The following is a 24096-nucleotide window of genomic DNA, read 5'->3' as shown; positions in this document are numbered from 1 at the left end:
AACTTCCATATTGTTTTCTAACTAACCTAAATATGGACCAAAAATACTAATCTTTGAAATTATCGCAAATTATCACCCTTATGCGGTCTTTCATTGCTTGTGCCTTTAATTTCGACAAAGAAAGTAAATCCCATACGGGCCTTTGGCCCTTGCCTAAGCCGAGTATCGAACTCATGACCTACTAGTACTAACCTCAACATATCACTTGCCCGTCACTTGACCTATACTTTGTGGAAAAAAAAAAAATACTAAATCTTTGATCTATAACTAAACAGTCTTCTTTATGGGGTTTGAAGATCCAGTACCCTTACTGCTATCATCATCATCATCCACATCCACCCGAAGCAAACCAACTGAAACCAAAATTGACGTAATTGGCTTGTATAATAGAAAACTCTCGTGCATTGCTGCTATACATGATGAACAACAAATAGATGGAAGATGAAAAAGATTTTACACCTGAAACTTATGCATGTTTATCTGCTACAAGTCTAACCTTATTCAAGGACTCCTTCAATGCTTGCCAGGCAACCATGTAATGATCTTGAGATGTCAACCCCTCTTCCACTACTTGCATGGCTCGTCTGTACAAATGCTCAAACCATTGTACCGGGTTACTGATGTCGATGCTATCAGAGCCAATCTCAGGTACGTACAACCGCTTGAAATCCTTCCTCCATCGTGACAAAATGTACTGCACCGGGATTTCCTCCACACCATTGTACTTAAGAACACATAATGCATGTCGGCATAGAAAGCCTTTGATATTGTAGCAGCCACAGATGCAGCGAACCTCCACGCCCGCTCTGTCATACGTAACTTCCAAGTTCCTAATCCCTCCCAGATTTCCATCTTCATCCCTTTCTTGGACCAGGAATGTTGCGACTGCCCCGTTCACATGAATTTGTGCTACGCTCAAACAAGAAGCCATGCTGCCCTCTACCTCATCTTGGAACTTCAGGAACAATTCTTTTGTATACAGTTTACAGAGCTGTGACTCATAAGGGCACCTTGTTTTCAACATGGAGCTCAGCTCTTTTGACTCCAAGTCGTCTAGAGATTCCTTCTGATACCTTCTCTGCAGAACTGATTCATACATGTCCAAGAATTCTTTCAAAGGGGTTTGTTTATGAACACACCCCTCAAAAAATGGTCCGAATGACTCACCAGGCTGAGAACCGAACATTCCAGCCAAAAATGTATCTTTCAAGTGAACGGGAGCCCACCGTTCTCGGTCTTCATACAAAGTTTGAAGCCAGATGTTATCCCTAATTCTGAAACGCTGGATCATATCTTCCCAAGCACTTTCAAATTCATCCAATTTTATAGAATTATGAACAGTCCTACTCAATACTGTTCGAAATACCTCAGATTCCTGTAGCTCTCCTAAATTCTCAAGAATGTTTTGCATAACAAGTGGCAAACAAAAACGATGATGAGCCCTTGGAAAAACCTCGCCAATTGCAGTTTTCAAGGCCTTACACTGGTCTGTAAGGATGGTATGAGGAGGACGTCCCAACATACATGTTAGCCATGCCCTCAATAACCAAATATATGTTTCTACTGTTCCATCTGCAAGCAAACCACAGCCAAGCAAAATAGATTGCGCGTGATGATTTACTCCAACAAATGACAGAAGCGGAATCTCATATTGTTTTGACAAGCATGTTGTGTCAAGAGCAACCACATCACCAAAATAACCATATGCAGCTCTTGACCTAGAGTCAATCCAGAACACATGCCTCAACTGACCTTCATCATTGAGATCCGTCACATAATAAAAGTTTGGACTAGCTAGCTGCATACGACAAAAGAAATTGTATATGATTTGCCCGTCTCCCTTTTGAAGCTTCAAGTGCTTGGATTGCTCAATATGTCTACTGATTTCTCTTTCACTTGAGCTTCCATAGCCCGTGAAATCTATGGCTGGTGTTCTATACAACTTGATTGTCCGCACTTCAATGTCGGGAGATGGTTCCAACATTCTCTTGACACCAGAATCTATTTTCTTGTGTGACTTGGAGTTTTGAGCCCTTTCAGGATCAAATAAATGGTTGTGTTCAAGCTTAACTTCATCCACTCTCCATCTGTTGCTTTCCACCAACCTCAATCTTATCATTGCAAGACATCCAGTTCTAGTTTCCTTCCTTCGGCTGCCAGCTTCTTTCATTGTTTTGAAACCCTCACAGTTGCAGCAGAGTACTGCACCACGCTTCTCTTTGCTGTTACGTTTAGTCCACGAAGATTTGACCCTGATGGCAAAACCCAATTCCTTGGCATAGCAGTTATAATAATTATAAGCATCATCATATGACTCAAACTCCATCCCCAAAGATGGTGGAGGATAGCCCTTCCCTTCAGATGCACCATTTTGACTAATTGTTGTACTGCAACCACCTCCATCCTCGTGATAATTGTTTTCAATATCAAATGCTTCAACACTATTGTCTTCATTGTGCTCGTTTTCAATCATAAGCACTTCTGGGTTGGTGTTTCCTTCATCATTGCCTCTGAATTCAAGCACTTGGTTGCTCTCGTTTGCAATGTCATTGCCTCCGATCCCAAGAACTTGCTCACTGCTGTCCTCAAGGTCAGTGCTCTCTATCCTAAACACTTGTCCATTGTCAACATCATGCTCACTACTCTCTTCCTCAAGCAGTTGCTCACTGTTTTCAGAACCTTCGTCAATCTGGAATGAGAATCAAACAACAAATGTTATCTATTCATTTTTTCTGTCAAGAATGAGAATCAAACAACAAATGCTAACTGTTATTTATTGACAAAACACCAAATGGGAAATGAACAGTAATCATAACCATAACAAAAAGAAAAGTAGCAAACTACAGGCACAAGATACATGAGGGAAATGACAGTGACAATCAAGCTTCTTTTCTACTCAATTTTGCTCCCCCCCACCCCCAACCTTCTCTTCCCTCCTTCAAGGCCAACTGCAAGGTTTGAACTATTATTATCATTATATTATTGTGTGATTTTACACAGAGTAAGTACTTCCCTGATTTGCATGCATATAATTACAGGTCACGCAACTGCTGGTAATCAATCAATTTCTTCAAACTTTGGTGGCATACTATTGAACAGAATATATGTTCTGGTAGTCATAAATGATATTTTAAACTGCACAACTTCTTGAATTCTTGTTTGAATGTGATTCTATCTAACCTTCTGAGACCCTTAATATTGTACTGTGCTCCATTCTTTTGGGTACTTGTGATCTAGCACATGCAGATATACCACCTAAATGCCTCTAAGCCGTTTTCTACTAATTTATCATCCATTATTATCCCTTTTGGCTGCTTCATCCATTTTCAACTCAGAAACTACTCCTCTGGTAAAGCTTTTTAAACTTGAACTTGCAGGTCTTCATCACTTAACCTCGTTGGTTATCCCAGGAACTCCAATCCATTTTCACTCTAGTGAGCCTCAAAACTTCAATACCTAAGCTGAACCAAAGAAAAATACTTGATATAGTTAGAAAGTGATTCACATTTCCAATTTAGTTTGATCAAAGCTTTACAACCCATATTCAAGTCATATTTTGAACCAAAACATTAATTCTCTAAATTAAAATAACAATGTGCATAAATACAATTTTTGCACTTGGACAAGAGTTGCTATGTAATAATATAACCAGGTTGGTTCCAAGTTCATCAAGTATAATTAGAATAACTGCTTGTCAATATAATAATAAATAAATAAAAAGATGACCAATATAAATCATGCAACGATTAGAAAAGTCAAACTTGCTAGTCCAAATTATACTTTTTAAGTGCATACCACATACATATGAGAAATGACCAGACGATAGAAATAAATTCATCAGTAGGAAACATGTAGATCCATCAAACTTGATGGTATTCCACAAAATTATGTGCACAATTTGTTGCTTATCAATTAAATTCCACATCTTGAGTAAGGAACTACAAACTAAGTGGTAGTTGTTTACTAGATTGATGTTGCCTGTGGAGTACCAAGGCTCCCACCGCAAGAGGGGGAAATAGAAAGGGTTACCCCATCTTTTATTGATGAAATAAATTTCCTTTCTTTTAGCATATAACCAACCAACCGCTGGATGAAACACTGCTCTTTGTTTAGTTAATGCAGTCACTCTCTTCGCCCTAAAAATATTGCTAGATACAATATCAGAGACTTAACACATGAGATTAAAAAAAAAAAGGTAACCAAAAACTAAGATGCATATCCCATGACACTCAGGTTTATTCATGAACATAAGAAGCATAGATACAGATATGGAAATGGATGGAAGGAGAGGCACAAAGTTGTCTATGGTCATAGAAAAACTTCAAATAAGAATTTGACAAAAATGATGACAGTAAAAGGATAAGAAATTATAATTATGTTTTTTTTTCATTGGCTGTGTTGATATAGTTGACTTTATCAACAAACTACCAAAATAGTTATAAAAAAAAAAAAAAGATGATAGTTTAACAAGGAAGATCTTATTCAGTCGAAAAACTTAAACCTCATAACCTATAAAATAACTTTATTTCATAAATCACATACCATTGCACCACAACTATAAAAACCTTTTCAGCCCAATAACTATTTATCAACCAGAAAATGCCATCCAAACTAATAACATTATATATTATATCATCACAACCATAAAAGCATCAGTTCCTCCTGGAAACAAATAAGCAATTTCTGTTAAATCAACACCATAAGGTTTGGCATGTCTGACCAGTAGTTATGACCCACAGTCTCCATGCATTAACATACACCCATTTCTGAGTCTTGTTGCTTCATAGGAATAGACTATTCTGCCTGTTGACATACCCAATTCCGCAAACCCAACTAAGGATATCACTGTTAAAGTGTTGTCTCGAGTATAGGATAAGAAGATCAGTTATATCAGTGTATTTGAGGGCCAATGAAGCATTAAATAGATGTTTATATCCCAATTATGTAATTAGTGATAGTTGGGGGGTTAAATTGTAAATATTTAATAGTCTTCATTGGGATATCCGCCCACCTTTACAAATAGAGGGCAAGGGGTGTGTGTGCAGTAGATTTTTCTCATTCTATGGTTTGCGAGTGCTGATTGTTTTTGAGAGGAAGGCTAGGTGCTGTTAGCTTTGTAATCTTGGGGGGGAAACAATTGGGGCGCTCGAAAATAGAAGGGCGAGAAGGGTCACTGCTATACTAATCGAATTCTTGTAAATAAAGACTGCTCTCGAAGGTGGTTCTAAGGCTGAATGTAGTGCCATTCACCTGGCATGCACCCGGATAAAAACTGGTGTCTCCTCATGTGGTTTGATTGTCTTTCTTGTTCTCTTTTATGCCTTCAAATTCTGTTCTTTATCATCTCATGTGTTGTGGGTTGTTGAGTGGTGTTTGATTGGTTTCTTGAGTGTGTTTAAAGGTTGTCAATGCTCCCAATTTATAACAATCACAAATCTTATTCCAAAATAATCTATACTCTTGAAACATAATGAGCACTATCTTTGTCTGCATTCATCCAATTTGAGAAGCCTGTTAAAATTTTGGTATTCAAAACTTGTGTGCATCTCCAAATTCCAAGCCTATTACCACATATGCAGACACAACTAAATGAAATTTCGATGCTATTGAACAGAAGCTCTAATATGGTGCAGGAATCTTGGTATCTGTCCAATAATTAAGAATTGAGACATTTTTTGTATTAATAGACTGAGATTCTCCTTCATCTATCTCCCAAAAACCAACTTATATAGTCATGGCACAAGCCATGCATGCACCAAACATATTAATGTAGACACAAACAAGTTAACCATAGAAGCATAAGACAAGAAACTCCAACAGCACAAGTAGTGCATCAAGCAAGAAGCAAATCAATACCATTGCAAGAACAGATTCATTTTTGTCAAAATCTTCCTTCAAAGATATTACAAAACAGGAGCTCTTGTTTCAGCTTGACATATCATTTTAAGGTTAGAGATTGATGAGATGATGCCAGCGCAATTGGTTAACAAACGTAGATTCCACTTGTTAGAGCTATCACGACTATGCTATTTTAATTTTTGCTTTTGCCTTGCTGCTTGCTGTTAGGATTCTTGTTACATTGTTATTAGTATTGTATTTCAATTTCCAGCTGTCAGTTTGTTAGAATCAAAAGGCCACATGTGAGGCCTTAGGAAAAAGACAAAAGAATTGGTTGTAACCGCTGGGAGGGGATCTGCAGCATCCGCACCCACCCAAGCGAGTATATCAACTCTTCCAACTTTGTGGGAGAGGCAATGAACAATCAATAGAACAATTTCTCAATTATCCTCCCTCTACATTCTCTCTTACTCTCTCTCTTCTCTCTCTATATATTCTTCCCTTGCTCCGTTCTACCCTTGAATCTCACTGATTCAAGGTAATCATCATTGTCACACCGTGACAAGAGCAAGAAGCAAACAAAACCTGACCACATAAACATAATGAGAGAAAGAAAGTAGCTTCAATAATCTCCAACAAGGCCAGTAACAAGCGGTAAATTAATGCTGTTACAGGGAGACAAATCCATTCTGTCAAAATGCAATGCTTCCTTGAAAGAAACATGAACTTCCTGGATCAACAGTCCACTTGTTGATACGACTTGATCAGGGGATCAAAATCCTAATTAGTTTAGTAAACATATATATGTTTCATTTATTGGACCTATTTTCCTCACATTACATCAACAAAATCTTCTAATTCCATTACTTATTTGGTATCCGCGGTAATCCAATACAACAACTAATTCAAAGTTACAAGTTCAAAGCATAGGCATTCCGTTCAATGCTAAATCCATAAAACCAGCCACTGCATTCTGCAAAACTTAACTTAGCAGCTGATTATTTTGGAATGTATCCTCCAATTGGATTAGATAATCAGAATCCTCAATCCGTCCTCAACAATAAATTAGAACATCACGAGCTCAGAATTGATTTGGCGAACAATTAATTCAGCTCAATAGGTTGCTTGTAGTTAATTTTGTGTTGTAAGTTCCGACTTCTGCACACTACTCCCTTCAGAGACTAAATTCTCTACCCCACATTTTTTCTCAATTTTCTCAGGAAACAAACACGAATTAAAAATGACGGCTTTAGATTGAACAGTGAGAAATGATAAACTCAAACGGAGGGTACATAAACTAGGAAGAAGAAAGCCGGAGAGGAGAGAAATCAGAGAGCTTACGGTGATGTCGAGATTTGCACTGGGCGGAAAAGGGTCGCCGGCCGGAGAAAACCCGTTTTCGCCGCTCATCGTGGCCGTGGCGGAGATGGGGGTTGTGTCAAAGTCTGAGATGTTAGTTTTGCCCTATCGGGGCCCCGTTCTGCTTTGCTTTGCCTTGCCTTCGCCCTTCGTCTTCCAAGTAGAATAAAACTTTGTTATTATTTTTAAATTTATTTATTTAATAATTTATTATTTAATTTTACCTTTTATCAAATATAATTTATTTAATATATACTTCAATATGATGGAATTGTCTTGCATATATATCACTTAGTCCTAGTTGTTACAGTCAGTGATTATAATTAAATAATCTGAATGGTTATAAAATCATTACATCATAATAATATTTACATTTATTTGTTATGTGTTAAAATAAAAACTCTAAAAAAGTCACTTCTTTTTTTTCCTTTTGAGGGAAATTTGTTGTTGCTATTTACAAGCAGGGGCGAAGCTAGTATAGGCCCAATGCAGGCCTTGGCTCGTCATTCATTTTGACCCACACAGGCTTGGCCATAAAACCTACAAACCTTCCAAATCCTACCCTCATTCCTTCTCTCGCTCAAGCCCGCTACCAGCCACTGCCCATCGACCACCCTTTTGCCCTTTATTCTTGGCTTTGGTTCCATCACTTTTCGACGTCGCCTAGGCCCTTACTCTCGCTGTCTCGCCTCCGATTTGGGGGCTTCACCCTTTGTCTAGCTCGTCGACCTCGCTCTCTCTCGTCGCCTTGGCCTCGCTCTTGCTGCCGCGGTCATCTTATCGCTTGTCCTCTCCAACCAAGAGGCTTGTCTGGCTTCGTTACTCGCCAGTCTCTTTCTCTCTCGTCGGCCTCACTCTCACTTGCTGCTGGCTCTCTTGACTCGCTAGCCGGCATTGCCAATTTACCGCATCGACCTCTGCCCGCCCCTTCGGGATCCAGCCCTCTGTCCCTCGCTCTATCTAATTGCATGTCCGGCTCTCCATCTCAACCCTACTTCACATAATCAATGAGCAGCAATAAATTTCTACTTCACTAGTTTTGTTGTAAAATATTTTTTTTATTTTTAAAATTAATTAAGTGAAGTTGAATTTTGTTAACTAATGTTGGGTTAATTGATGTTAGGTTTCTAAAAATAAGTTTGTTAATGTGATGTTAAGATTGATAAAAAAATTTATCAATTACACATAATACAACGTTATCAAAATATGAAACATTGCAAAAAATTATTATAAGGTATTAAATAAATTATATTAATTTTTAGTATATTTATATTATTATATTATTTTTTATTTTTTCCTTTAATAAATTTCACTCTTACTGAAAAAAAATTCTGGCTCCGCCCATGTTTACATGTAATAATCATTACCATGGTTATCAAGTATAGACATAAAAATTTGTATATGAATTTATCTCTAAAATATCACAAATATTTTACCTTAATTCAATCAACCGTATAAAAATGAGACTATTTGAACAATAATAAAACTTAATAGAACTCAAACTCAATAATTTAAAACTTATAAAGTGGGGAGTCTAGACAATTATTATTCACCAACTAGGGTATAACTTTCGGTCATAACTCTCAAATATGGAATTTTATATGGTATCTTTGGGATACTATAGTTTTTGACACTAAATGTGTGTTTGATTGTATTATCTAAAATTTAATTATAGGTAATATTGCCTAGAAAACAAAAACCATCCCATCCCCTTGGAAAATGAATTCCATGGAAAGAAGCTTTAGAGTGTATTTGATTGTACACATTTTTTATAGAAAATATGTAATTATTACACATTTTCTATGAAAAATAATCAAACACTTTTAATTTTTCTATGGAAAAATATGTATGGTACAAGCATTTAAAGGTTCTTTCCATGGAATTCATTTTCCAAGGAGGTGGGGTGGTTTTTATTTTCTATGCAACATTATCTAAAATTAAATTCTAGGTAATGCAATCAAACACACTTTAAGAATGTGTTTGATTGCATTACTTAAAATTTAATTTTACGTAATGATTGATTAGAAAACAAAAACCACCCCACCCCTTTGGAAAATAAATTTCATGAAAAGAAGTTTTAAATGTTTGTACCATACACATATTTTTCATTAAAAAAATTAAGAGTGTTTGATTATTTCTATAAAAAATATGTATAATAATTACACATTTTCTATGATAAATGTGTGCAATCAAACACACTCTAAATATTAAGAAGCTGGATAGTTGCTAAATTGAGTCATTTTTTTAAATAAAAAATAAAATTTATTGGGTAAAATACTTTTAATACATCATAACTTATATTTCGAACTACACAATATAGTTAAAATATCTAAAATATTTTTTATACACAATATAGTTAAAATATCTAAAATATTTTTTATCCAAAATAATGAGATGAGACGATAAGATACGAGGAGCATTTTTATTATTTATAATACGTTATATAATTTAAGGATGTCAAGTAGATGGTTCATTTTGTCATGATTACTCCACGCCGATTAGAAGGGAAGTACACAAGAGCCAGAGTAAACAAGTCTACTATAGCATCAACGCAGGCTCAGACTACCCTATTTTTATGTTTTTTATTTTTATTTTTAATCACTAATTAGAGAGATTTTGGAATAATTATATTTTGCTTTTACACGTAATACATTAGAACCCAAAATAATTTATAATACTAGTATATAATATAACACTATATTATATTGATAGTGTTATAAAAAAAATATATAATATGACATTATATTATAATGTAGTATAGCAACACTGTGATAGTTAAAAATATTATAACTAAATCAAAATTATAATTACATTGAAAAAATAATAATAAATATACGAATTTATAATATGATTTTAGAATATATAGATTTATAATAAAAATTTTAAAGTTAATACTGTTTTGATTTTATAATCATTTATGAATTAATATATATTTATTTTTAATTAGAGATTATTACGGTACCACAAAATAGGATTTTCAGTATTAGAAATATAAGGCATCATCATAAAATAAGATATATATATATATATATATTATACTAGGAAATGTGAACGGTTATTGTGACATTAGGAAATGAGGGTTGTAGTACTAGGAATTGGAGTTTTACACAATAGATGGGAATTGGTGGTGTTGGTACCAAAAAAAAAAGGTGGCCTGCAATACTTTGATTTAGAAAAGGTAGGAAATGGGGTTTATATCATTAGAATTGGAGTGTTTTTTGTGCTACTAGTGAATTAATTTTATTTTTTGATACCAAAAAAGCGACACACGTCGATCTAGGAAGGAAGGAATTGGGAAAGTTGTTGTGGCACCAAGTATTCTTAGTCTTAGGCTTTAGAAATGGGATGTGATGTGGTACTATGAATTAAGCAAAGTTATAACACAAAGAAATAGGAAAATAGGGACTTAGAATTGGGAAACCAAAACATAAGACAAAAGACTTGCACTTGCATTGCCAAAAAAATCTAGATGAACAAAGTACTTAAAACTTAATCAAAACATTAACATGATTTCCAAACATTTTAAAACTGGAAAATGAACTGATATAGATTTACCAAACCAAACTTTTGCCGCATTAAGCAACTTTGAGCCTGAAACCAACCAAAATGCAGCCAATTACAAAAAGACTGAAATCTATCTGACTTGTCTACCATTATATATATAAACAGGACTAGCCACATATAACATCATTTTAAGATGTCTTTGAGTTTGTTGGTTCCAACTTCATTACCTTACCCCAGTTGCTCCACCACCACCTCTCAGCCTACGGTGGTGCCGTCAGTCACTAAAGCTGCCGCCTCCACGACAGGATGCTTCTTCGTAGCTCTCATTTTTTGCTTCGGGTCCCCACTGCTGCTGATTTCTTGGACTTTCTCTCCACAGCAGCATTCTTAGGCTTTCTAGTTCTCTTCTTCTCAATTGCATCTTCATCTTCATCTTCATTTTTGCTGTCATCGCTCTCATCCAAATCAGTTGTTGATTTCTTCGACTTTCTTGGGGCAGGGACAGTCTTGCGCGCTCTAGTTATCTTTTTCTTCTCAACTCCACCATCATCATCGTCATTGTCACTGTTGTCATTCTCATCTTTGCTTCCTCTGCTGCTCAATTTTCTCTTTGCAGGTGGCTTTGTGGTTTGCCTAGACTTGCCCCTCCCTCCCTTCGATTTTGTGCTTCTAGTATTTTCCTCTTCCTCACTTTCTGGCTCGTTATGATCACCATCACTGTCCACATCTTTGCTTCCCTTCCCAGCTCCCTTCCTCGGTTTAATTCGTGCCTTGACAGATTGAGAACCATTCAGCTTTTGTAACTCAGGTACATATGCTGTTGTCTGAGAAAAAGAAAGCAAACTTGAGATCAATTTATAACAAGTGAAAATAAACTAACAAGCTCTTAGAAAGTCCAGAATAAATGAGGGGAGTTTGACAATATACCCTGCCGCCAGCAATAATAAATTCAATTTTCTTCCCTGCCACAATCACAAAATCGTCATACTCCAAAATAGCGTATTTTATCCATAGATAAATTCATACATAATAAAAGAAAGGAACATAATGAATAAAGGAAAATTATTTCAAATAAGTAGTTAGTGAACGCAGCTGAAAACATTTTTTAACATTGGGATTAGTTAAGCTATACCCAAGAGCAAAATAGAATTTTAATTTAGTAACAAGAACAAAGCTGACACATTATTTCATCCTCTTCTGCTAGATTGACACTCAGTAATAGGTAGTTCAAAAATTATCGGGATTTTCAAAAATCCAGTCCTATGGATGCCCTCAAAGTTTGTAAGACAGAGCAGAGGACAAACCATCAACAAAAGCCTTGCCAGGCTTCTTTTCACGGACATGAAAAATCCAACCACTAGGAAATTGACTACTATCTGCCCCAACTTCAACGGCTTTTTCAATGACCTGTATAGTCAAATCATTTTGTCAAATAATAGGCATAAAAGAAGCATCTTGGTAACTGGTTGGCCTTGTTTCATTCATTAAAGTGAGAAATGGTTGCAATCAGTGTCAACTTCAAAATAAATATCGAATGGGGTGAATTCCAAGTGGCACCCTTGAGGTTTAGCAAAAAGGTACAGATCATCCCTGTATTTTCAAAAATAGCAAAGACCTCACTTCCTTTAAAGATTACAAGAATTGACCATTCTGCCCCCTGTTTTTAAACCATCTCTCTCTCTCTCTCTCTCTCTCTCTCTCTCTCTCTCTCCCCCCCTCCCTTTCTCTTTCTTGTTAGGTGATGACCAAATTCAGCTATTGCCAAACTGATGGGATTGCAGAGAACCCATAGCCAGATAAGGATCCTCTGCAACCCAGACTATTCTCCAAGAGGGGACAGACTGGTGTTGGCCAGTATCATCACCAGAGAGGTCGTGGTTGGCCACCAAGAGGAACCCCTGTCAATGGGTCTGGTAGGGTTTCAGCCATTGTTGAACCTATGGGTTTATCAACAATCTCAATGAAATCAAGTTCGATGGTACACAGTACACTTCCTCTTCCTCTTTCTATCTGCTAGTTAGATTTTGCCATAGTCCTCTCTCTGTCCATCTCTATCTCTATTTTGGGGCTGAAATATGAGGAACATTATACAGAGTTAAAGAACAGGCTGTATTTTTGTAATATGGGAAAAATACAAGAGGTTTTAGCATTCAGTATGGTAAAACACAATCAAGATTGGGCAATAGCCAAACCCTTGCCAGGTTCAGCAATGGTGAACCCAGCAAGGCTATATCGTTGCCGGCTGGTGCAACGACCTCCCATTTCACCATCTTTGTCCGGTTTCTCTTCTTGCTGATATATTTGCAGAGATTTATGTACAGATATACATACAGAGAATTAGAGATTAAGGTCAGCGGATTCTGATTTTGAACTGATCTGGAACTGGAGTGGCATTTCATTTGATAAAGTTAGGTTTGAATTTTTGTTTGATTTTGCTTTTTATGTAACAGAAGAGAAGGCAAAACAAAACAGGCACCTGGCTTCTCTCCTCTCTTCAGAAGCTTAGATGATAAAATTAACTGAAAGTCTCTCTCTTTCTCTCTCTCCCCCTCTCCCTCTGACTCTCTGTCTCTCTCTCTCTCTCTCATATAGAGGAACCCAGATCTGGGATTCTCCTCAAAGGAACCTAGATCTGGATTTCTGTCGAGGAGGAGCTCATAGCGGGTGTTGAGCTTAGATGGCTACGTGTACAGAATAGTCCCAACCGAGAAGATCTCTAAGGGTAAGTTGCAAGCCGGGGATAGGGTGTGGTGAGTGGTTAGCCTTGACCGGCTGATGATTTGTAGTGTACGATAAACCCCTAAGCTGTGTAATTTTAATCAATGTGCTATCGATAATGTAAATATAAGTAAAAGAGATATTCGGGGTGTTACAATTTCTGCATGGAGGTACCATGGTGGTGGCTGGCGATGGAGATTGGCCACCACCACCAGTTTTTTTTTTTTTTTTTCTCTTGACAGCAGGGGGAAAGTGTTGCAAAGTCAATAAAGTAAAGGACGATCTACTATTTTTGAAAACACATAGGTGGTCGGTCAGTGTCTTTTCACTAAAACTCAAGAGTGCTGTGCGGAATTTACCCTATTGAATAAAGTACAAGTTTTGCTTCTACATGAGGGCCATAAAGAATACATGCTTGTCTACAAAAATGAGGCAGAAATAAAACCATCTAGCAGGACAACCACTGACCTCTTTAATGCACTTGTGCAATGCCACACAGCTATCTTTGGAAAGGCTGGAAGCAATCTGTAAAGGATGGATTCTTGCCTGTGAGAAACAATTGAAAGATAGTATATGGTCAGAGCAGGATTAGAGTTGCAGAAAAAAATTTCTTAGACAGTAACATGAGGATGAAGCCAAACACGAAAGGAAATCTGTGTATTCAATTCACATAAAATCAATATTGTTTGGAGGCCTTCGAAGAAAAGGAAACTCAAATCTACCAGGAAAGGAACAAAAAAAAATAAAAAATGCTGTTTCATAACCAAGCTAGAGAATAGTGATAAAAGAAATCTTCACTCCTTGTATGAGCTATCCTATGACCAGCTTTTTAGTAGGCCCTTGGCATGTTCATTGAGCCTGGAGAATGAATGATTTGACTAATTATAAGTATGAAAAGATCTAACGGACAGGAAGCATTTTAATCAAACATGGGTAAATGACCTTCTACCAGTTCTTGTTAGTAGATAGCATTGTCCAGCTTCAACTTGCAAACTTTTAATAAAATAATAGTGGAAGTTTGAGCTGTTAAACTATGCGGAGGTGTCTTGATAGGTAAAGTGGCCTCTAGGGCTAATAGCACATAATACCAAGCCTCAACTGGGAAAGAAATAAATTCTCTTCCCAAAAGCCCAAAAATGAAATGAAAATGTTGCTAAACGTAAACTGTTTCAGCCAAGAAGCCCAAGACACCACATAAGGGCTCTTCCAGTGCCATAGTCCAAAAGCACAGCTGGAGGCAGAAAATAGATATCGTGCCCAGACAACAAGCTTTGGCACTTCTGAAGATAACATCACTCTCAGATCCTCTAGTGATAAATGCAAGAAAGGAACTGGTCACCATTTTAAAGGCCTATAAAATTGCTCAGTGGGTTGGTCCTGCCCAAGATAATGTCACACTCAAAGCCTCTTCTGTTACAATAAAAGGTAAGAGAAGATCAGACCACCGTTTCAGGGCCTTGTCAGAACCCTAGGTTTTGAATCTAGGGTTTCTAGTTGACAGTCATAAAAGAAGAAAGAAAGAAGAGAGATGAGAGAAATTATGGAGAAAATAGAGAGAAAAATAGTGGGAAACAAATAATGGATAGAGAAAAAATGAGAGAATTTGTAATCAATTCATTCATAATGTCTCAGTACAAAATGTTATAGCCTTATATATGGCTATCCTTGGCAATTAATTGGTTACATTGTTACTGACTTTACTAACAGCTTATAACAATTGCGGTGGTTTGTTGCAACTACTGTAAGTGTAATAATTGTAGTTGAAACAACATCAACTGCTTCTTCTATTTCCTATCTCCTAATTCTGCAGATCACAACAGGCCTCTCCTAGTTGCTTCATTGATTGGCCCCCTAAACTATTTTTTTAGGTTGTCAATTGTCACATTCCAAGGTTAGTAATTGTAATTTTGGTTTTAATTTCTATTTCTATTAGGGCTATTTGTCTTGTAGCTAAAAGCTGTTAGGATATTTTCCCCTTTTGTCCTATAGCTAAGGCAGTTATAATGCCTTGTCTTGTAGCTAAGGAGGTTGCAACTGTGAGCTTATATATTGAGCCACAACCTATGTTGGATGTAGGAATGATATTGATGAATATTCAATAATTCTCCCTAATCTTCTTCTTCACTCTGTGATCTTCTCTCCCCTTATCTCGAATGCTCTCATCTTCTTGTTGTTTCTCTCTGATATCTCCCTCTAAATTCTCTACTAATCTTCCTAGATTCCCTTTCACACCATAACTCAACCCTAGGGATGTGACAATTGGTATCAGAGCCCCTCGTTCCTTGGCTGTAAATTAAATCGTTCTCTAGAAGTTGTGAGTGAATTGGTCGATTTTTTTTACTGTATTTTCCGTCGCCAATACATAGCAGAGTCTGGCGACCTCTGTTAACCGCAACAGAGTCGGCAATCTTGGCAGCAACACAAAAAGGGGTTGACCGAAGGCGACGCGAACAGACAGTGGGTCAACCAGTGAACACACTGGAGGCGACGCGAACGGACATCCGAGGCGATCGTGACGCGGACAGCCTGTCAAAGAGTGACGCAGACCACCAAGCATTCACGACTGTAGCAGACATCCGAGGCGATCGTGAGTCCGTCGAAGGTGAAGTAGACGGTCAAGAGATCGCAACTGGAGCGGGTGAAGCGATTTGGTCAAGCGATTGGAGTGGGCGACCGGAGGTTGACACGGACGATCAGGAGGTCGCGACTAGTGCAAGAGTTCCAAGTGATCGCGATTATGCAATGGGTTTTTGGCAATCGTGGTTTGGTCAGCCGAGGAAGTGGGTGCTGCGACCAAGTCAATTGTGTAGCAGGTTTCTCACGGTTGTGTAATGGGTGTCGTGGCTAAGTCAATTGTGGTCAACGATTAGGCTAAACTAGAGGAAGTATTGAGGTGAGGTATGGCAGAAGGCACACGGATGAAATAGCTAGAATCGAGGTTGAACACATTGGAAGTGGGCCTCCAACAGAACCATGAGCAAGTAGACGAGAGGCTAGAGACAGTTGAAGCTAGGGTTCGACACACCCAAGAGGAAGTCAGCCACATCCAAGTGAATGTGTCAATGATAGAAAGGAACATCCGAGAAGAGATTTCGGGATTGAGCCAGCAACTGAGTGTTGCCCTCACCATTTTTCCCCTATAGCCCAATGCAAGACTGCCAATGGATTTACCTCCCCAAGCCACGACAGCATCCAACTTTCCTGAACCGAGGGGTCAGCCAGAGATGCATGAACAAACAATACACTGCTAAAGGGTCTCTTCGAGGATCCCTAACAAACCAAAATAATCCCCCCTATTATGTTTGTCTCGAGATAGATGATAGGAGATCAATTCAAGTTTTGAAGATTTATCGGCTGGATTTATTTTAGACAGTTAGAGTTTTATTTCTCAAAGTGTAATTGTTGTATCTTTGGGGGTCTAATTGTAATATCCCATATTTGATTAGTTATATGGGAGTTCCACCTCTTCTATAAATAGAGGGTAAGGGGTGTGTGTGCAGTAAACTTTTCTCATTCTATGGTTTGCGAGTGCTGATTGTTTCTGAGAGGAAGGCTAGGTGCTGTTAGTTTTGTAATCTTGAGGGAAAACAATTGGGGGACTCAGAATAGAAAGGAGAGAAGGACCACTGATGTACTGATCGAATTCTTGTAAATAAATACTGCTCTCAAAAACGGTTCTAAGGCTGGATGTAGTGCCATTTACATTGCATGAATTAGGATAAAAACCGGTGTCTCCTCATGTGATTTGATGTTTCTTTCTTGTTCTATTTATGCTTTAAATTCTATTTTTTATTATCTGATGTGTTGTGGTTTGTTGGCTGGTAAGTTGTGAGTGTGTTAAGTAGTGTTTGATTGGTTTCTTGGGTGTGTTTAAAGGCTTCCAATGCTCCCAATTTATAACACCCCCTACACCGAGACTCGAAATCCCAATGTTTGAAGGGGATAAACCCCAGTGGTGGGTCAGACAATGTGAGTGTTTTTTTTTTACCATTACTGAATAGCCAAAGGGAACAAGGTAAACATGGCAGCTGCCTATCTAAATGACATGGTAGATTCATGGTTTCAAAGGTGGAGCGAATAAAGAGCAAAATGGAGGTGGCTTGAATTCATAGAGGAATTCTGCACTCATTTCAGGGAACGAAACCTAATTGATGTGGTGGAAGAATTTAACAAACTGAAGTAGGAAGGAACAATGGAAGACTATCAAGTAAGGTTTGAGGCTCTTAGGTCTATAATAAGACAAGCTCACCCGACTCAGATGAACATTATTTTGTGTCTAGCTTCCTTAATGGACTGAATGATGAGCTAAGGCCAATGGTCAAAATGCTGCAACCTAGTTCGGTGAGACAAGCAACGGAGAAGGCCCATTTGCATGAGTTATCATTGGAAGCGTTTGTTAGGAAGCACGGGACAGTAACAAAAGGGTATCCTCGAAGCAATAAGGAAGCGAGAGAAAATGCTTGGACAACGACCTCAGATCGAACTCAAGGAAAAAAGCATCCTCAAGCAACCAAATCTCCTATTATGGAGTCCAGGAGAAGACTCGGACTATGCTTTAAATGCGGGGACAAATTCAATCCAGACCACCAATGCAGAAGACAATTGCTGCATATGGAGGGTTTAGAGGAAGAAGATGAAGTAGGAGAGCCAGTCGGAGTTGGCTAAAGGAACAATAGGATCGACGATAATAAGTTTCTTGGGGACAAGAAACATTTCAAGAGGGGAAAATTTGTCACATTCCAAGGGTAGTAATTGTAATTTTGGTTTGAATTTATGTTTTTAATTTCTATTTCTGTTAGGGTTATTTGTCTTGTAGCTAGCGACTATTAGGACATTTTCCCCTTTTGTCTTTTTCTCCTTTTATCCTATAGCTAAGGCAATTACAATGCCTTGTCTTGTAGCTAAGGAGGTTGCAGTTGTGAGCTTATATATTGAGCCACAACCTACGTTGGATGTAGGAATGATATTGATGAATATTCAATAATTCTCCCTAATCTTCTTCTCTATGTGATCTCCTCTCCCCTTCTCTCGAATAATCTCATCTTCTTACTATTTCTCTCTGATATCTCCCTCTAAATTCTCTACTAATCTTCCCAAATTCCCTTTCACACCATAGCTCAACCCTAGGGGTGTGACACCAACTTATAATGTGTATCATGAGTATATTAACAAATGGCAATATATTCCCATGATAACCTGACTTACAAGTGCGAGAGTTCAATTTTGATGAAGATCATAGAGACAAATAATTTGGGAAACAATATTTTAGTCATAAAAGTATAAATTAATATTATTTTAGTAGTTTCATTATTTTAGTTTGTTTCCTAATTTCTTTTATTTCCTAGAATCCTAATTAAATTGGAATTATCTTTATAATCTTAATTAGATTATATCAAAGAATTCTAGTTAGAATAGGTTTTTAGCTATTGGTTGTCTATAAATAAACCTTTTGCGATGTCTTGATGAATACTTTTGAATATTGATATTGGTTTTGGGTAATTGGGATTACTCTTGTCTCTTTGATTTGGGTTCTGCATCAAGTTTTAAGAAGCATAGAAATATCCTTGGGACTACTTAACAAGCATTGTATTCAACATGACACCTCTTAGAAGTGTTAATATACTTCTCAAGCACTAACAAGTAGTTTAAGTTTGAGTAAAAGTTTGTCATATCTCTAGGAGCAATAGAGGGGCAATATTGTAATAGGGATATAATAGCTGATAAAAGGTATTTTGCAATTTGTTAGGATTACAATTATACTGCACATGGGTGTATGGGCTGAGGCCAAACAGTTGTATTGTACATGGGTGCAGGGGTTGTGAGGCTATAAATAAGCCATTGCTGTAGGAGGGTAATCATTTTTTAATTGTTTGAATGAATTCTCTCATTTCCCTCTATTGAATTATGTCAAATTCCTCTCTCCCTTTTTGCTAAACTCTCCCTTTCTCTATTCGTCTACTATCTTCCCTAATTCTATCCAATTTCCCTCTCCAATTCCTTCTGTTGTTGATCCCAATTTCCTTCGGATTCTTCTGATTTCCAATCCCAACCCTACACGACAATTGGTATTAGAGCCAACGATTGTTAGCTGTGATTCCATCAAATCCTATTAAATGTTCAACGAGTAGAGTTTGGCAAATTTTGGTGGTTCTGGAGCTATTGGATGGTGATTGGGCAGTAGTTGTTCTTTGGATGTGGTTCCGATTCAATTTGAAGGTTGTTGAAATCAATTTCAGTGATTAAACCTAGGGTCCAGTGATTCAATGGAATCGGCGAGTTCAAGCATTCCAGTGAGCTCAGTTAGTCTCTCGGTGGAGAATTAATTCTCGGTTATGATTTAGGAAGTTGTAACAATCGACCAAGGTGACCTCTAGAAATGATTTAGGCAAAGTCGCTTGAATTCCGAACCAACGTGAAGTCCTAGAGACTTAGAATTGGATTTAAGTACAGAAGAAGATTGATTCTCAGAATTTGATTTTGATGCATGGAGGTGATTGATGACGGATGAGTGATTTAGGAAGTGAGCGACAAATGACTCTCGACAGTGAGATCAGTAAGTCTCGTTCAACAATTGGAAGGCGAAGCAATTCTAATGAATTTTGTTGAACATCCATAGCCTTCGATTTCTTCTTCTTGTGCAAATTTCAACCATCCTAGTGGTGCAATTTAGAGACAAATCTGAACAAATCCCTAGCAACAATCCTCAGCTACTGCTTTGTAATTTCCAACGCTAATACACGGTCGCTATAGGGTGATAACGACGAGTTAGTGAAGCACATCTTGAGTGAGCTGATCCATAACGATCGGGTGCAGTGATTTCCAACGATCGGCTTGGATTGGGAAATCGTTGAGTTGCGGTTGCTGTTAGTCTTAATCGGCGATCAAAGTGTAGATCAGAGAAGATAATAATTGCAGATCAGAGGAGGCTGATCGAGTTGCAATAAGAGTTTTCAGAAGCAATAGTAGAATTGATCAATTACAAGTGGAGCGAACTAAAGTCAAGCAAATTCAACTCCAGTGATTCCGAGGAGGAGAGAGTCGGCTAATATTTGGGGCTTGGAAATTGAAGGCGACATGGCCAATTGATTCTGATATGTTTCTGAAGGAATCAAAGACTATTCTCTCAGCAGTGACAGAACCGACGGACTTCAACTACTATAGTCCTGATTTAGGAAGAGAATTTCATAGGAAGTGATTCCAATCGAAGTCTGGGTTGTGAGTAAAGGGGAAATAAGAGGTTGATTCCAGCTTTTAAATCTGCTTAACTTGTTCGAATTGGAAAGGTGAAGAGGAGTGGTATGTATAGAATTCCTACCCCCTTGGTCTTCGAGTTATCCTATTCGCGAGAAGCTGGCCATGGGGAGTAGTGCACACATGAAATAAGTGGAGCCTAAATTGCAGCAGAAGAATGTTGTATTTTCAATTGGATACAATAGAAATCATAAGGAGTTTGGCCAAAAGCATCAAACATGGGTGAAGAAATTAGATAATCAGGTCAGCAGAATGTGTGAGGAGATCAACAGTGTTATACGTGAGGAGATATAGAATTTTTGGATGAGGCTATCTAAAATGTATTAGGTCAGCCTTCTCGCTAAATTCTTTGATAAACCAAGAAGAAATGTTTCAAGTGATTATCGCAGAAGTTTTACCCAAGAGGATTTTCTTAAAATGGAACAGCCGAAGGAGAAGACAAGATAGCGGAAAACTGATTCACTATTGACCTCCGATTTTGAGCAAAAGAAGTATTCTGATTTAGGCGAAATTGACCCGAAGGGTGGTTGTAATGTGCTAGTAGCAACAACAGCACTTCCGGAGGTTTGTTCCAGGATGTTTGGGAAAAAGGAAAATTAAAGGAACACCCCAATTCCTCTGGAAAATAAGTTCTGGATGGGGATGTTCCAAATGATAATCACGGAAGTCCAAAACTAGAACTGAATGATGCAATCAATCGGATAACAGGGCTAAACAAGAGGCAACAAGGAATTTCTAGAATTGGAGAGGAATTCTACTGTTGTGATTGAGAAGTTAGAAGAAGAAATAACACCTCAAGAGGAAACTACCAAGAGGCTGCAAAAGGAAAATGGGGTAGTATTTGATGAAGTGACTAACGAAGCCGAAGCCAAGGCCAACTCGTTACCCTCGGTGACTAGTGCAGGGACTGAAGGATTGGATGGCATTTCGGATCAGAATTCTATAAGAAATGAAATTGATAGTGGAGTTCCTAAGGATACTATTCCATTGCCTTAGCTAACAATAAAGTGAAGACAGCACCAGCAGGAGGAAGTCTTACGGATCCTAAACGGTGTCACCGTGTTGCTGTCATTTCGAAGATGCAAGCCAGAATTCAGAAGGGGCAAACCAGTTTTTGATGCTGGTGGTAACAAAGGTAACCCAAGCAAGTGTTTCAGGGGAGCAAGACAAGCTCGCTAAAAAAAGAGATGTTGATTTCTCTTTCGGCCAAGGGATGGAAATCTCCTATGAGTTATGACCCTAATAGGCATTCTCTCCATCAGCAGCAGATTCAAAGTTGGGAGGAATCTTGGAGACTAGTTGTAGCTAGAGGAAAGCTAAGGAAAATAGCTGAAGAAATCAAAAGTTAAGACCCTGGAGAACAAAGTTGTTGCTGCTTTGTGCATTATTGCTACAGTTGGCCAAATAGGATTTTTGCCTACTGCAATGAAGGATGAAGTGATGACTAGAATTGATGTTGTAGCAACCCCTAGACCTGACATTTCTACATTGCTGCATTTAAAAGCATTTGTAGATATTGTTGCAAATGGTAACGAAATATTAAAGGAAGCTGGGGTTATAGTTAGCCAATCTTTTGGACGTGCACCCATCCACATTGAAGAAACTGTGGTGGAGAAAGTTGGTAAGGACAGCAATCGGCAAATTTTAGCTACTCTCTTTGACCAACAGAGAGTGATTGATTTTGGGTGTGTTCCAGTCAAAGGTGGACATGAGAACTACTGCAAATTTGTTATACATATAGAGGTTTTTCAAAACTTCTCCATCCAAGCTGTGGAAGAGAAGGAAAAAGCATATTGGAAGTTGTGGAGGTTTGGCATTTCTTGGGGACAAGAAATGTTTAAGGCAAGGGGAATTGTCATGCCCCTAGGAGCAATAGAGGGGCAATAAGTAATAGGGATATAATAGTTGTTAGGAAGTATTTTTGCAATTTGTTAGGATTACAGTTGTACTGCACATGAGTGCATGAGCTGAGGCCAAACAATTGTATTGCACATGGGTGCAAAGGCTGTGAGGCTATAAATAAGCCACTGCTGTAGGAGGGTAATCATGTTTGAATGAATTCTCTCATTTCCTTCTCTTGAATTCTCTCAAATTCCTCCCTCCCTTTTTGCTAAACTCTCCCTTTCTCTATCCATCTATTATATTCCCCAATTCTATCCAATTTCCCCCTCCAATTCCTTCTATTCTTGTCCCAATTTCCTTCGGATTCTTTCAATTTCCAGTCCCAACCCTAGGTACACGAGAAAGGTCAAGTATGGAAATGTCATAGTTGAGTTGAGCATCATTTCTGAAATTTTTAGTATAATTAGAAAACCAAGACCATAAATATGAGAAATGCAAAATACTCATTAAATGTAATTTGTAAGTGTTGAGAGTAAAATAATAATATAAAGGATAAAGTTAACTCCCTATATAACAGCTTAAACTTTTAGATTAGATTGTGGTTAAGATTTTTGTCTACTTTGATATCATGTTGAATTGTTGCACATGGGTGGACCAGTTATTAGTGAAGCCTTGCCACACATAAGAGGGCATATTGAGAGTAAAATAATAATATAAAAAATAAAGTTAATCTTCTATCTAATAATTTAAGCTTTTAATCATATGATGGTTAACAATTCAACAATAAGCAAGCATATAGAAAGAGAAAAGAGAACATAAGCCATCCTAGACAAGCCAATACTTCAACCTATATATTGATCTCTTGTAGAAATCAGGTTACTGTCGTAAAATTCACAACCTAGAGCCAAACTGAGCTATTGTTTATAAGATATTTTTGCCCTTACAAAGTTTTTTTTTTTTTTTGCTGCATCCCCTTTCAAACAGTTAGTTGCATGGAAACAAACAAAAATCATGAATTCCAAAAACATCTGCTCATTTGTCTGTTTTCTCTACTGCTCCTGCAAACTTCCTCTTGTAACAACTTGACCATACTTCCACAGTCAAGCAGTTTTCCAAAAAATTTACACATCACCTATAATGAGTCATCCCAGCTATAAAATAGCATGACCTGCTATATTTCCTAATGCTCTGCCAATCAACCAATTATCCCTCACATGCTGGAGACCATATTCTTAATTAATCACCAGATTAAAAATTTCTGAAAATTTCATCAATTCTAAAGTTTTAAGGAGGGTTTTGTAATATTCAATAGTAGCTCTTCCACCTCCACTTCTCCAGATATCTTCCTTTACAACAGGAATGACCCTATGATGACTATTCCAAGTGTTGTTGCCAAAGACAACAATGAATTTGTAACGTGGGAAATGTGATATTGCCATCCGTGTGCAATGATGATTAGGAGATCAAAATGACCAAGACGCCAAAAAATGATCAAGTGGCCTTGAGAGATAATGACTTGTTGATGCTGGTGAGCAACTGCTTGTTGATGAACGAGAGGCCTCAAATAACCAAGAGGCCTAAAAT

The 24096-nt window shown here is 37.7% G+C and overlaps 2 protein-coding genes across 4 annotated transcripts in view; both read right to left on the bottom strand.

The window, feature by feature from the left end:
* Positions 1-354: 354 nt before the first annotated feature.
* LOC127789549 (protein FAR1-RELATED SEQUENCE 8-like) lies at positions 355-7334 on the bottom strand. 3 transcript variants are annotated; one of them, XM_052318456.1, is made up of 3 exons: positions 7180-7319; positions 3394-3461; positions 355-2689 (listed from the first exon to the last, which is right to left on the bottom strand). In XM_052318456.1, exon 3 carries the CDS (start codon positions 2471-2473, stop codon positions 467-469), a length of 2007 nt encoding a protein of 668 aa, XP_052174416.1. In that variant the 5' UTR covers positions 2474-2689; positions 3394-3461; positions 7180-7319; the 3' UTR covers positions 355-466. The 3 variants fall into 3 exon arrangements, with proteins under 3 accessions (XP_052174416.1, XP_052174415.1, XP_052174417.1); XM_052318455.1 differs by lacking the exon at positions 3394-3461 and having other exon boundaries at positions 7180-7334; XM_052318457.1 differs by lacking the exons at positions 3394-3461; positions 7180-7319 and adding an exon at positions 3181-3377.
* A 3411-nt stretch (positions 7335-10745) lies between these two features.
* The window catches only part of LOC127790955 (formamidopyrimidine-DNA glycosylase), a 21323-nt gene continuing 7972 nt past the window's right edge, over positions 10746-24096 (bottom strand). The window contains exons 5-9 of the mRNA XM_052320690.1: positions 15761-15945; positions 13888-13965; positions 12006-12108; positions 11629-11663; positions 10746-11525 (exon numbers count right to left, since the gene is read on the bottom strand). Coding sequence (XP_052176650.1) covers positions 11025-11525; positions 11629-11663; positions 12006-12108; positions 13888-13965; positions 15761-15945 — 902 coding nt within the window. The 3' untranslated portion in view covers positions 10746-11024. The remainder of the gene's footprint in view (positions 11526-11628; positions 11664-12005; positions 12109-13887; positions 13966-15760; positions 15946-24096) is intronic.

This window comes from Diospyros lotus, chromosome 14, assembly GCF_014633365.1.
Source record: "Diospyros lotus cultivar Yz01 chromosome 14, ASM1463336v1, whole genome shotgun sequence".
In the NCBI taxonomy this organism is placed as follows: Eukaryota; Viridiplantae; Streptophyta; class Magnoliopsida; order Ericales; family Ebenaceae; genus Diospyros; species Diospyros lotus.
The sequence above is the reverse complement of the archived record's forward strand: the minus strand, read 5'-3'. Positions and strand labels throughout refer to the sequence as shown.